The sequence below is a fragment of the Doryrhamphus excisus genome, chromosome 2, assembly GCF_030265055.1.
Source record: "Doryrhamphus excisus isolate RoL2022-K1 chromosome 2, RoL_Dexc_1.0, whole genome shotgun sequence".
NCBI lineage: Eukaryota > Metazoa > Chordata > Actinopteri > Syngnathiformes > Syngnathidae > Doryrhamphus > Doryrhamphus excisus.
Window position 1 is genome coordinate 5,298,764 of NC_080467.1, and position 14,451 is coordinate 5,313,214.

Sequence of the window (14,451 nt, forward strand, 5' to 3'; positions counted from 1 at the left end):
CTGTTCCTGTCTGAGCTGCTCGTGAGCCGAGACTCATTAGATAGACTCACTCGACAGCCAGCAAGTGAATCGAGACTCTGACATGGCCTCGTGGGTTCAGTGATTCGAGTAGGTGGACTTATTGCGCATGTGCCAGTTTCTGCGATGACGAAACCCTGCATTGAGCACTGAATTACACGTTGATGTCACCGCCATGAGCATAAACACCGTAGAAATGAAATTAGTTGATTACAATATATTGTCATATTTTCATTGTACTTAAAATCAGGTCTCGTCTGGTTCTTGTTGACCAGTGATTCCCAAAGTGTGGGCCGCGGTCCCCTGGTGGGCCGTGGCGGTACTGCAGGTGGACCATGAGAGATCATTAAAAATAGGATTCATTTTTGCAAATATTATTTTTATTGTAAAATATTTATTGCACACTTTAAAAAAATGTTTATAGGCCTAAGTAATCTATTGAGTGTTATTGACCTGTCCCAATATTTTAGGAACCTTATACAGTTTATGATTGGAACGTAGCTCTCTGGTCATCATGTCAGTCTTGAATGCAGTTATGAAAAGTATGAAAATTAATTCTGTCTTGTGTGTACACCACAGATTAAAAGTTAGGGCTTACTTTATCCCCCTGCTTTCATTTTAATCCTGAATCTGAATTATCTGAATAATCCTGAATTATTTTATTAATTATATATATTTTTTTAATTATTATTTTTATAATAAAATATTAATTATTATAAATGATAATAAATATATTAATAGCAATGTTATTAATTGTATTATTAATAATTATAATTATATAATATATATATAATTAATATATTATTAATAATTATTAAGTTATTATTGCTCTGAGAACGCAGCATTAGGTCCCATCAATAAAGAAAATTCCTTTTTTTAAACAGAGGAAGACATTACTCATGTACCTTACATGAGTAAAGGATGTGTGATATGCAACATTAATTATGAAAAATAAGACCTGGACTTCGAGTTGCTAGGCGAAGTCATGTGTCATATATTTGTGTTTATTTTGCACCATGGGTGAGGTCCTTTGTCGGTGCATGTGAAAAGCTCCACTTCAACCATCCACTCCGCCTGCTGGTATGTTACAAGTTTCACTACTTTGGAAATGCATGCATGTGGCCCCCGGGCCGAAGTTTGCCCACCCCTGTTGTTGACCCAATGCCCTATATCGTCTTGTCTTGTGACACTAACCACTCTATTTTAATCAAACAAACATACGCTCATCTACCACAATCCTTATGTGAGATATGAACGCATCTTTTCCTTGTTTGTGCTTTCGAAAGATATACAAACAGCTAAAACAAGATGGCTAAGAAGCATCTATTTTGCACCATGGGTGAGGTCTTTGTCGCTGCATGTGAAAAGCTACACTTCAACCATCCACTCCGCCACTCCGCCTGTTTCACCACTTTGGAAATGCATGCATGTGGCCCCCGGGCCGAAGTTTGCCCACCCCTGTTGTTGACCCAATCTCCTGTATCGTCTTGTCTTGTGACACTAACCACTGACCACTCTATTTTAATCAAACAAACGTACGCTCATCTACTACAATACTTATGTGGGATAGGAACGCATCTTTTCCTTGTCTGTGCTTTCGAAAGATATACAAACAGCTAAAACTAGGTAGCTAAGAAAGCACCAAGAACGCTCCATCCCATAATATCACCTGCATACTAACCAAGCCACATTGTTGTTATTATTACATCGTCACGCCCAAGAACTAAGTTACTGGCATAGTGACACCTTGCCACATCACACCGGCTAGCGACTAGCTTCACCACACCTTCGCTAGGCATGGGTACGTTTCATTACAACACCAGCACCTCCCTATTACAAAGAAGCACACTTTTTCTTTAAGTTTGACTCATCAACTACTAATTGTACCCGCCTTTGGAAGGATGTCAAGCGGTGACGTCTTCCCGAGTGTGAACACCCGCCATGTTGTAAAAAAAAAAAAAAAAAATGCGGTCACACCAGATTCCTCCCGTTTACTGTGAAGTGGGGCTTTCGGATATGAATGAGAGGATTTGAACACATTCCACATTTCTGAGTCGGTGTAGGTGTGTTTATTTGTGCGTCAACATAATGGACGGCTTTCCTAGTATGGAATAGCAGGTGCTTCAGTTGTTTTTGTGGTAGTACGCAGTACAAAAGTACACAGATTCTCAAAGTTCACGTGTACTGCGTATCAGGACAGGGTCAGTATAAAAGGCATTTCCTCCTCTGGTTTGCTGTACAGATTTGAAAGCATATACGTGGAGAAGAAACAAAACTCCGCGGCGTAGCTGAGCTCAAAGAGTTCCAGGTTGACGCTGAGGATCCACTCGAATACCGCAGACAAATGAACGTAGTGGTACTCGTGGTGGGCGAAGAAGAACGTATCTGAGGGGAGTTGGGTTAAGGAGGCGTTGGGAATGGAGGATACGATAACACGGTATCATTGTTATCGTTATTAGTCCCGCAACAGTTCATTAATGGCTTATTGTTTAGCTAATTATTGACGACTATTTTGGTATTCTACTCATGCGTTTTATTTTGAAATGTCAATATCCTCTGATTTTAAAGCTTTAAAGCAGTGGTCTCAAACATGCAGCCCGCGAGCCAAATGTGGCCCGCATGACACTAATTTGAGGCCCCCGCCTTGATATGAAAGTTGAATGTTAGTGCGGCCCACGCAAGTTTGATATGGATGCTGTATGGTATCATGTACCCAGAAAAAATTATTATGTTTGATTAATGTTCATGTTAAAGGTTAAAAAACTGTTAATAGTTATCCTCCCTATCCATGTGGAAGTGGTAAGTTTTTGGCTATTTAAGTTTAAAGGAAATAACTTGAAGGCTACCGTTTAGGTCGCTAGCTCTCTAGTTTGCGAGTTAGCATGTGTCTCAAGACCCTGCAGTTGTGCAATATGTTGTAAATAAAAAGAGTATAAATGTGACTATAGTCGTGTTTTGTCATGTCTACAGGGCTCTAATAATGCTTTGTTCATTTTAATCTGAAAAAAATAATTTGTCTACCCACCAACTATATGTGGTTTCTTAATTTTTTATTATTTGCCGTTTTATTATTATTATTATATTTATTTATTACTGATTGATTTTCTTTATTCTTGAGTTGTTTATTTATTTTTCATCTTATTTTGTGCAGAAAAATAAAAATGAAGATATTTGAGAACAGTGGAATGTTTTATCAGAGCTTTTCTTGTAGAAAAACGGAACCAAAGCACTGAAAAAGTTTGTATATTTTTCTGTTTTTAATAAATGCGTTTTTTTTTGTTTTTTTTTGGAAAACCTGATGCGGCCTGGCTTCACCCAGACCCTAGCTCCGGTGGCCCCCAGGTAAATTGAGTTTGAGACCCCTGCTTTAAAGTGACCTATGATGCTTTTTCCATGTTTCTGACCTGTAACTGTAGTTAGAATGTTGTATTCTGGTGTTAAACCATGCCAACTATTTTTTTCTGACACAGTGAGCTGGACTTCCTTATATGGGCGTGCCCCCCACCCAACCGGCTCTGCTGCACAGTTTTGTCGAAGATTTCCCCGTGTTATCACAGAGTAATTGCTCCCAGGAACGCTCCCCTGCCTAAAAAGGCAAGCATCAGGCAGAAGTAGTTGGAGTTGCCGATTCCTGGTTTGTGAACACGGTCGATGCTGGACTATATATATGCCCGGAGGCGGGCTGTGGGTGTAATAAATTAAAACAGACCAGTTGGAAATCTAAAGAAATACAGCTGGAATAGGTGCAGATTCTGGAAGATCTAGAAAGCTTTCTGTGTGGGTTATTGTGTGGGGCTGCTCTATAGGAGTCCACTGAAAATGAGCATAATAGGTCCCCTTTATAAAAGTTCTTATCTCGAGCAGTGTGGTCTGCGCGCTAACCACTCGACCAAGAACTAATTAACTAATTATATTTTAGAACGGCGGTCGAGTGGTATACACGCAGACCTCACACCTAGGAGACCAGGGTTCAATTCCACCCTCGGCCATCTCTGTTCTCCCCGTGCATTTTCTCTGGGTACTCCGGTTTCCTCCCACATTCCAAAAACATGCTAGGTTAATTAGCGACTCCAAATTGTCCATAGGTATGAATGTGAGTGTGAATGGTTGTTTGTCTATATGTGATTGGCTGGCCACCAGTCCAGGGTGTACCCCGCCTCTTGCCCAAAGACAGCTGGGATAGGCTCCAGCAACCCCCGCGACCCTCGTGAGGATAAGCGATAGAAAATGAATGAATGAATGAATTTTAGAACGGCAGTCGAGTGGTTAGCACGCAGACCTCACAGCTAGGAGACCAGGGTTCAATTCCACCCTCGGCCATCTCTGTGTGGAGTTTGCATGCTCTCCCCGTGCATTTTCACCGGGTACTCCGGTTTCCTCCCACATTCCAAAAACATGCTAGGTTAATTGGCCACTCCAAATTGTCCATAGGTATGAATGTGAGTGTGAATGGTTGTTTGTCTATATGTGCCCTGTGATTGGCTGGCCACCAGTCCAGGGTGTACCCCGCCTCTTGCCCAAAGACAGCTGGGATAGGCTCCAGCAACCCTCGTGAGGAAAAGCGGTAGAAAAATGAATTTTGGATTTTTTTCCCCAAAATTGCCGGATAGAGTCGGGTTTTGTGAGGCTCAGCATGGATGGTGTCATGAGTGAACAACGGCAAGTGAAGAGAGAAGGGGAGGCTTCTGGACCTGAATCTAGGGTCGAGTGAGCTGTGGCTACATTATAGCATAGCATTATAGCATATAGCACCTTCTGGACTGTTGTAGCCAGGCCCCGATTTGTAAACAAGATCAGAACATGGAAGAAGCTTCTTCTCAAGCCTCATTGTCGCCACATCCTGTTCAATTCCTCCTTACTGAACTCTCGAGCCTTTAACCGCAACGTGACGACACCGGAAGAAGAAAGGATACAGCAGATGGTGGCGACGGTTTGCAGCACGGTGGAGAACACGCGTGCCGGGTACAGAACCTTCTCGTATCCACTTAGATGGCATCGGCTGGTCAGGGCCGTCAGTAGAGTTGTGTAGAAGCAGATGCAGAAGAAACTCATGGCGGCTCCCACGTAGTGCAACACCTTCAGGTAGCCGGGCTGACACACACACACACACAATACATAATGAATATGAGTTTACTACAGTATGTCAATCAAGCGGGTGCCATTACTGTATTACTAGTGTAGTGTGTACTATATTATTACAGGATGCATTACGAGCGATGACTGCGTTACAACCAAGGAATTACGCCGGTGATGAGACGCGCCGACACCTGATGAAACATACCTGTACAGCTATAGGAAGACCCAAGCGGCCCATAATGCAACACAAGCCTGATCGCACACTGCAAGTAAGAACTGTGTACACAGTAGATCCCCCTCTACGGAACGTACTGGTGTTACGTTCCATTAATAATACAGTAAACCTCGGATATATCGGACTCGGATATATCGAAAATTCGCTCACAACGGACAGATAAAAAAGAACCGATTTTTTCTGTAATGCATTTCCAATAAAAACTAATAATAATATAATAATTATAATATACTGTCTTGAGGCCAGTTTGGCTGTGAAAGCTGGTGGTGATGCAGCCAAACCAACAACAACTATGGTGCATTTAAGGGCAGCCAAACTAAGTGCGAAATCTCAACGCCTGAGGAAAAAGCATGACCAGTGATGGTGGAGATATGTTTTTTGTAGGAAAGATTTTGGAAAAAGGAATTCATTTCCATAAATGCTGAATGGACACTATTCTGGGATCCACTGTAAACAACGTATGGATGCACTACGTTTGGCTCTTACGTTACAATTCCCGGCGGCGAACGCCCCCAAGGACGCCGCCACGCCGAAGACCATCGCCAGCTTGCTGAGCTTGGAGTAACATGCGTGCTTCTCCAGGATGTGGGCATGGTGGAATACAACGAAGACCAGAACTAGAATGAATAACAACAACTTTTAGAACCTTGGGGGTGTAGGGGGAACGCTCACCAGCAGTTGAACTCACACAGAAAGGATGCGGCGTTGATGGTCGCTGTAAAAAGTGAATTCTCCGGAGCGTATGTGCCGCTTGTGCTGCAGTGGGACATTTGAAATGTCTTTCATTGAACGTGAGTCACGGCTAGGACTTCTATTCTCACCTTAGGGTGGGAACCTTGCAGCACCCGGGGGTAAGATTGCCTGTGCAGAAGTTGTCACCCGTCCTGCAACAACAACAAAAGTACTTTGTAAAGAATGGAATGCAGAAATTGGATGTTTGCTGGAGTGAAATACAACCCACCAGTCACCGAGTGAACACACATGCTGATTGGAGTAGGCCAGGCCATATCTGGAAACAGAATACACAAAAGCAAAGTATTTATTTGCATGTTCCAAATTTACTACATCATTATACCGTCCAGTCAAAGGGGACCTGTGATGCTTTTTCCACTTTTCTGACCTATAAATGTAGTTAGAACGTCGTATTCTGTTGTTGAACCATGCCAACGTTTCAGATTAAGAGGTTAGCGCATTTGGAAATGAGCCCTGAAAAAAGTCTGGGATGGCTCAAATGCTCGATTTCAGAGGGCGTTGCAAAACTGTTCCTTTGTGATGTCACAGAGGGGTGGACATCCTTATAGGTGTGGCTGTAAGCCAGATACGCTCTCAGTCCTCCCCCAAGCTGGTGCCTCTGACAAAGTGTGTCCAACAATGAGTGCTCCTCCTCGAGCAGACGAGGTTGGAGGAACACCAGCTGTGCCTACTCCCCGAGTTCAAACCCCGTAAGCCAGGGATCTCCAGCCAAGTAGATCATGATCTGCCGGTAGCTCCTAAACACTTTTCAATTAGCTCTCCAAAGACTATTCATTTATTATCAACTCCTATACGCACTATATTAGAAAGTGGGGTTCGGCAGTAGTCTGGAAGTCTTCGGGAGCGCTTAGGAGTGTGACTAATCACAGCGTAGTGGGGCTTGATTAATGATTTCGGGCTATATAAATACACTTGACTTGACTTCACGATACATTTTAATAATGTAAATAATTCTAAATAATTTAAAAAAATATTTCCGATATAAGAGCTGGAGTTTTTGAACGACTAAAATTGTAATATATTGTAATTCTTCGAGGCGTACCTTTGTTTACGGCATTCAGCAAATACTGTATAAGCACATATTCAGTCATATTATTCCCTATCAATGATCACGCTTCAGTAAGTTTAAATGGACTATATTGAGTATAGTCCATGATTGGCTGTGAGGTTATCATCAAAAGCTTCCAAGCAAAATATGAAAGTCATCTTTAAATAAGCTTGAACAATTGTAATGGTTTTATTTCATTTGAACATGCATCAGATTACAATTGAATGCATCACATAATCAGTTCACAGTTCCACATGTCCAAAAGGAGTAGGAAGAAGCAAAGCTTATTAAATCCTACCCCTCCATCTGGTACTTTTACAATCAGTAACTGTTACATTTGTTCACTTCCTGCTTTCCTAATATAATTTAAGTTGTTTTTTTTTAATTTTATTTTATGTTATTTATTTTTTATTATTATGATTTATTTTATTTATTGTACAATGGTAATGATAATGGTTTAATTTTTATTTCAACATGCATCAGATTACAATTGAATGCATCCCATAATCAGTTCACAGTTCCACATGTCCAAAAGGAGTAGGAAGAAGCAAAGCTTATTAAATCCTACCCCTCCATCTGGTACTTTTACAATCAGTAACTGTTACTGTTATTTGTTCACTTCCTGCTTTCCTAATATAATTTAAGTTTTTTTTTAATGTTTTTAAAATGTGTTTTTTTAATTTTTTAAATATATATATATATTTTTTTACATTTAATTTTTTTTTTGTCATGTACCGAAGTACGAATTGATATGAGCATCCAATGACATAATGGATACCATAGTAAGTGTCAATATAGTGATATATATAGCACATCATGACTGGTTCAAGACTCTTCATCCTTGTATTTAGCATCAACTGCTTGTATTGTTTCTTGAATTGGCTCATTGTTGTGCATTGTTTGAGGTCCTTACTCAATCCATTCCATAGTTTGATTCCACATACTGAAATGCTATGGTTTTTTTTTAACGTAGTCCTAGCATATAAGTGTTTCAAATGTAGTTCTTCCCTGAGATCATATTTCTCCTCTCTTGTAGAGGAAGTATCGGATGTGATATAAAATTGTGTACTTACATGGCCCATGTTCCAATAAAGGAGACCAAAGAGAGAGAAATTGGCAGGAGCATCCAGAGGAACATATCTTAGAGGGAAGAAAAGTTACAACAAATACTTTCAGTCCATGTGCCTTCAAATCAGCCCGATGCTTCTGACAAGAAAGGTATTTCTCAGAATGAGCAGAAGCCCTACAAGGATGTGTAGCGGAAGCAAAATGAGGAAACACGGGCCTGGCCCGCCTGTTTGCATTTCTGTTAACATTGTCTCCACCTGTTCCTTGTAGACACCACTCACACCTCATCGCTGCTGCTGGTCACATGTCTTATCCTGCCGTGCTATTTCAAATATGGATTACATCATAGAAATATTAGCTGTTCCTGAAAAATATTTTGAAAATATAATGCTATTTTATGTGTTTATCTTTTGTGACTCTAATAAAAGTGATAGGTGACTTATTTCAGCCTTAGTTATTATGATTAATATTAAGTAATAAGTCCCAGCGTTGTTTATGTTTATGTTTAACATTGGTTATTATCCCTCGCTCCCTTGCTATATTGTGGTTTTCGGAAATTAACTAATTCATAAATTACGGCTGTTTTGTTGTCGACTGCGGTCTATGATTAGTCAAAACATACTGAAATACAAGTGATGGGTTATATTCTGGTCACTATACGGCAGTAATGACACCCAACATCAATGAGACATTAGCTTACATTTCATTACCTTAACACTGCATTAAGTCAGCTATGGTATGTCCAACATGAAACAGTAAAAAAAAAAAAAAGTTATCCTCCCATCCTGTGTGGAAGTGGTAGGTTTTTGGCTTCTTAAGTTAAGTAGAGGGCCGCACGGCGGACGAGTGGTTAGCATGCAGACCTCACAGCTAGGAGACCAGGGTTCAATTCCACCCTCGGCCATCTCTGTGTGGAGTTTGCATGTTCTCCCCGTGAATGCGTGGGTTTTCTACGGGTACTCCGGTTTCCTCCCACATTCCAAAAACATGCTTGGTTAATTTGGCGACTCCAAATTGTTCATAGGTATGAATGTGAGTGTGGATGGTGACGGATTGTCTGTGTGTTTGTCTCCTATTTTTTGTGTCTCACTCATATAACTATGCGCTACATTTAATCAAGTAGAACCAAGCAGCCTTGGGCAAATCACAGGACACATAATCGCTTTCAGGCACATACAGTTCCAGAGCTCTCTTACACATCCACAATTTTGACTAACTACAGATTAACGGGAGGACATGACGTCGGCAGCCACGGCCTGTCGATAACGGCTGGCTCCACCGCTCCACCCCACCCGCCCTGCGTTGGTGAGAAGATGTCGGGGAAAGACTTATGAGCCCGGAGCTCCGTGTAATCTGACTGGTCTGAGAGTAAACAAGTTCGTTGTCATCTCTTGGCTCCAACATGACACCCACAGGAATCACTGACCTAAGAACAGGAGGTCAAATTCCAACAATGGTTGTTTGTCTATATGTGCCCTGTGATTGGCTGGCGACCAGTCCAGGGTGTACCCCACCTCTCGCCCGAAGATAGATCGCTGGGATAGGCTCCAGCAACCCCCGCCGCCCTCGTGAGGAAAAGCGGTAGAAAATGAATGAATGAAAGTTAATAGAGAGAAATTTGAGGCTAACTGGTTAGCATGCTAGCTAGCAGCCACCTAGTATCCCTACTGTATAGCATTCATTTTTTACCGCGTATCCTCACGAGGGTCGCCAGCATGCTAGAGCCTATCCCAGCAATCTTGGGGCGAGAGGCAAGGGTACACACTGGACTGGTGGCCAGCCAATCACAGGGCACATATAGACAAACAACCATTCACACTCACATTCATACCTATGGACAATTTGGAGTCACCAATTAACCTAGCATGTTTTTGGGATGTGGGAGGAATCCTGAGTACCCGGAGAAAACCCGGGAGAGACTAGCAAAGTTATTTCAAAAATATAAAATCTATTTACTGTCATTTTAAAGTCTAGAGTGCCACACAGTGGACACTGTGTGACACAGTTTCACAGTCCATAAACAGTATAAAGAAACATTATCCGAACTCGACTCTTTGGGTTCAGCAAATGAGGACGATGTAATGTGCGATAAGTTCATAAAGCCAGTGTTTTTTACTTACTTTTCATAAATGTAAAGTGTAAAATGACAACTTTATGATGTTCGGTCTCCGTCTAATATGTAGCATTAGCTACCCACAAATGGCTGTGGGTTTGAAAGAAACAACTTTACAATATTGTACATGTGATTCTCTGTAGTAGCAATAAAGTTGTCAGAAAAAGAAGATGAGGTCTTGGCGCCGTCACACCCCCCGCCCCCCTCCCCTCCGTTTCCAAACAAACAAAATGGCGGCGCACACCAGATGGGCTCTGTACCAACTGTTACGGTCGAAAACTACGACTTATCTTAGGTTTGGACTTTTACTGCTATTCTGTCTCGTTGAGTTAACATTAATTTTGTTATTTTTATGTGGCTGACACGAAAAGCATTTTAAATAAAAAAGTGTCCTTAAATACGACGAAACTATTTAAATCTATCTAGACTATTACCAAACGGGGAGTAAGATTAAGATTAAGATATGCCTTTATTCGTCCCTCAGTGGGGAAATTTGTAAGTAGTATCAGAGTAGCTACTGATACCGTTTTGTTTCGCTTTTAGTTTAGCTAACCATGGGTTGTTTTTAGTCATTTAAGACATTAGATATAACACGTTTATCCTCACCGAACATATACTTGTGGTGGTACTAACTGATATGGTTAACTTGTGCTAGTTCTTACACTACATGTCTACGCAAGCTAATAGCCAACCACGCTCAGGTAAAGAAATACACGATCTTTTTTGCAAACGAATAAATTGAAGCGATCTAATTTGTATTAAGGTTTTCAGAGAAGACAGGAAGGTCATACCACACCCAGACTTGGAGGAAACTTCTGTCAGAACCTGTGACCAGAACCGCACACGCACAAAGTGAGAAGACCCCCTCACCAGCAGCCACCTTGCTCCCAGAATCAGTTCTCACTTCAACTTCTACTGTCTTATTTCAGTTCGGCACGTTTCCATCCGGACGCAAGACACTCCAAATCCCAGAAGCTTGAAGTTTCTCCCTGATAAACCTGTTTTGGGAAGCGGGACTATCGACTTTCCCTCTCCGAGTTCAGCGGAATGTTCATCTTTAGCCAGGTTGTGTTTGGGAAAGGTCCAACACTGTGTTGCTCATGTGTGTTTTCAGTCAATTTCACATCTAGGATAGGCCATATGTGTTCATGTATAATGGAAACACATGTAATCATATAATCGGTTGCCATTTTTACCAAGTTTGGTTGGGCAAGCACTGATAAGACGTGTGTCATGCAGGAACCTGTTTGAAATTGAGGGCGTTAAAAGTGTGTTCTTTGGTCCTGACTTTATCACAGTGACAAAAGTAAGTATTGTTTATGTGTTTGTTGTTAGTGCAGATAAGGCATCTGAGAGTATTGCTAGTTGATGTGATGTTGAGCGATAACACGTGATTATGTTTATCAGATAGACGAGGAAGTGGACTGGACAGACATCAAGCGCAACGCCCTGGAGGCCATTGCTAAATTCCTTGAGAGTGGTGCCCCCGTAACAACGGGGGCAGTGCACCATGAAAGTAGTGAGTTGAGAACACAACCGGTGACGTGTGCCGGTTGCTTTTTCAGCAATTTCTGACTTTATTTTAGGTGCCTCAGAAGATGACGATGATGTTGTGTTGATGATTAAGGAGCTGCTTGACACCAGAATCAGGTGACAAGATTGCTCAATATAAGCCATATTGTAAGTAATCATCTTAAAAATGCTATTTTCTTGCCCTTTCTTTCCTTCAGACCGACAGTGCAAGAAGATGGAGGTGATGTCATCTATAAAGGCTTCCTGGACGGCACGGTCAAGCTGAAGCTGGTGGGTTCCTGCACGGGTTGTCCCAGTTCTACGGTGACCCTGCGGAACGGCATTCAGAACATGCTGCAGTTCTACATTCCAGAAGTAACCATGGTGGAACAGGTGACCATCCTTTTAGAAGTGTGGTTTAGATCCATGTCAAATCTCAAATGCGCTCAACCACATTTTCCAACGGTCACAAAGCGGCGACCCAATTTTATTTATGTCAAGCCAAGCAACTGTACAGTGAACCTCAGGTAGCGTCCGCCCCGGAAAAAAATTACGTCACAATTGGTTTGCATGCATTCCTCGGTTAGCGTAAAATCTGTATCGTTAATCCACTGTGTTCGTAATGGGGATGTCCTAATCCACATTTTTTTGCTGCCGATATGATTTTTTTTAATAGCCTTGTTGCTGTGGCTGGGGGCCAAAAAAAGTTATCCTCCCAACCTGTGTGGAAGTGGTAGGTTTTTGGCTTCTTAAGCTTACAGCGGTCGAGTGGTTAGCACGCAGACCTCACAGCTAGGAGACCAGGGTTCAATTCCACCCTCGGCCATCTCTATGTGGAGTTTGCATGTTCTCCGGGTTTTCTCCGGGTACTCCGGTTTCCTCCCACATTCCAAAAACATGCTAGGCTAATTGCCGAATCCAAATTGTCCATAGGTATGAATGTGAGTGTGAATGGTTGTTTGTCTATATGTGCCCTATTTATTGGCTGCCGACCAGTCCAGGGTGTACCCCGCCTCTCGCCTAAAGACAGCTGGGATAGGTTCCAGCACTCCCCGCGACCCTCGTGAGGATAAGGGGTAGTGGTAGAAAATGAATGAATGAGCCTTGTTGATCCGATGTGGTACCAATCAATACCTTTTCCTAATGTATTATTAGTCATTGTACTGCATAGCAAAAACACTTTCATCGCTATGCTATCACTATGTTGCAGTAAGTTCCACTTCCTGTTCAATGGTCATCCTCAATTTTTTCTGGCGCGGCGGAAAGAAAATGCAAAACAGACTAATTATTCTTGGAATGCATACTGATCCATAGTTTGGCCCCGATTACCGTGGCCTCAAATGATGTCCTGCAATCACACTTTTTGTGCTTAATTCACTCTGAAAAATGTCCGAAATGGGCATTTTTGCACCTTACCCGCATTCTGCATTTGAGTCTATTTTTTGTTCCAACACAGGTGGAAGATGAAGTGGATGAAATCAACGCAAAGGTTTTCTCAGAGGTGGAGCGCAAATTACAAGAGTAATGGAAACATTACCATTGATGAACAAACTCCTCACATCTTATTAAAAACGTATTCACATACCGCTCACCCTTTTATCAACCACGAGAAGGAGGGGAGAAAAATGTAATTACTGTGTGTTTTTCTGTGCCTATGCTACTTGCAGTTCAAGTGAAAGTGCAAACTTTTTACAGCAGATATTTTTACATGACGTGACAAAGCAAATGAAGGTGATCGAATGCAAAATATCTGCTCTGAAAATGTTTTTTAACTTCCTGTTTATGTTTTGTTAAGATATATCTTTGCACGTGTCACATCAGTAAGGGCGGCAAAAGGTTGTGTTGTATTTATTTTTTATGTATAAATACTGTATATGCTGAATAGTTTGCACATTAATGTAATGCAGAAAAAATATGAAGTATGTCCTTCCTGCTATGCGTTATACAGTATAAACAACTTGGCAGATGTATTGAAGAAGTGACAGATGGTGTATTCTTGGGACTAAGAAATGAACTGTATATTCACGTCCCGCTGCATCACAATAAAGTTCACTCGTGGAAAAGAAACCATACTTGTCCTCCTTAGGGTGAGCTGAAGCCTATCCCAGATGACTTTGATGAAGTTATTCCAAGAGAAAACTGCATCTGTGCTCTGTGATATGGATGAATTAGCATATAAAGCGTATTTGCTCTTTTTAACATTTTTGCTGTTTTTGTTAATCTGTTGTTGCAATCTAATTTCCTAGAAATGTATTTGTTTTTTAAAAAAAACTACATCTTTAATATTTCAATTTTATACTAGTCGAATTGTGTTACATTTTTCCCGTACCATTTTCATGAAAAGTTTTTATCTTACTCTTTAGATTTTATTATTGTAAAGTAACTGCTTTTGCTTTGTCCATTCTTTGCTGTTTTTTTGCCTTATGAAATTATATTTATAGACTGTGCCACGAGCCAATCAAAAAACTGCAGTGGGCCGCACGTGCCCCCGTGGGTGAATTCATTTATCAATTAATGGGAACAAATACTCCTAAATCTAATCTACATCTACTTGAATGTAATCTAAACTCACATGAGCAAGAAATTCATGATTGCGTTTATATTTTTATAAGAGCACGGTTGTAATTT

At 41.3% G+C, this 14,451-nt stretch overlaps 2 protein-coding genes across 3 annotated transcripts; one reads left to right on the forward strand and one right to left on the reverse strand.

Moving 5' to 3' along the window:
- Window positions 1–854: 854 nt before the first annotated feature.
- si:dkey-228d14.5 (uncharacterized protein LOC796266 homolog) lies at window positions 855–11,224 on the reverse strand. Of its 2 annotated transcripts, none has more exons than XM_058064839.1 (8): window positions 11,182–11,224; window positions 8,204–8,270; window positions 6,291–6,338; window positions 6,151–6,213; window positions 6,018–6,085; window positions 5,816–5,946; window positions 4,932–5,109; window positions 855–2,403 (listed from the first exon to the last, which is right to left on the reverse strand). In XM_058064839.1, the coding sequence occupies exons 2-8, from the start codon at window positions 8,266–8,268 to the stop codon at window positions 2,210–2,212; spliced, it is 747 nt and encodes a 248-aa protein (XP_057920822.1). In that variant the 5' UTR covers window positions 8,269–8,270; window positions 11,182–11,224; the 3' UTR covers window positions 855–2,209. The 2 variants fall into 2 exon arrangements, with proteins under 2 accessions (XP_057920822.1, XP_057920821.1); XM_058064838.1 differs by lacking the exon at window positions 11,182–11,224 and adding an exon at window positions 10,319–10,417.
- Window positions 10,520–13,890, forward strand: zgc:110319 (uncharacterized protein LOC796111 homolog). The gene is made up of 8 exons (XM_058064837.1): window positions 10,520–10,606; window positions 11,075–11,163; window positions 11,241–11,376; window positions 11,551–11,617; window positions 11,719–11,830; window positions 11,898–11,961; window positions 12,042–12,216; window positions 13,280–13,890. The coding sequence occupies exons 1-8, from the start codon at window positions 10,542–10,544 to the stop codon at window positions 13,346–13,348; spliced, it is 777 nt and encodes a 258-aa protein (XP_057920820.1). The 5' UTR covers window positions 10,520–10,541; the 3' UTR covers window positions 13,349–13,890.
- The last annotated feature ends 561 nt before the right edge of the window (window positions 13,891–14,451 follow it).

What these genes read in the sequence shown, in the direction of transcription:
- zgc:110319 (XM_058064837.1), top strand. Translation starts at nt 10,542, where the DNA reads ATGGCGGCGCACACCAGATGGGCTCTGTACCAACTGTTACGGTCGAAA. An exon ending in CAGAACCGCACACGCACAAA is followed by an intron (nt 11,164 to 11,240) that starts GTGAGAAGACCC and finishes GTCTTATTTCAG; the next exon opens with TTCGGCACGTTTCCATCCGG. An exon ending in ACTTTATCACAGTGACAAAA is followed by an intron (nt 11,618 to 11,718) that starts GTAAGTATTGTT and finishes TATGTTTATCAG; the next exon opens with ATAGACGAGGAAGTGGACTG.
- si:dkey-228d14.5 (XM_058064838.1), bottom strand. An exon ending in TCGCCGCCGGGAATTGTAAC is followed by an intron (nt 5,110 to 5,815) that starts GTAAGAGCCAAA and finishes TGTGTGTGTCAG; the next exon opens with CCCGGCTACCTGAAGGTGTT. An exon ending in AACCGTCGCCACCATCTGCT is followed by an intron (nt 2,404 to 4,931) that starts GTATCCTTTCTT and finishes AACTCCCCTCAG; the next exon opens with ATACGTTCTTCTTCGCCCAC.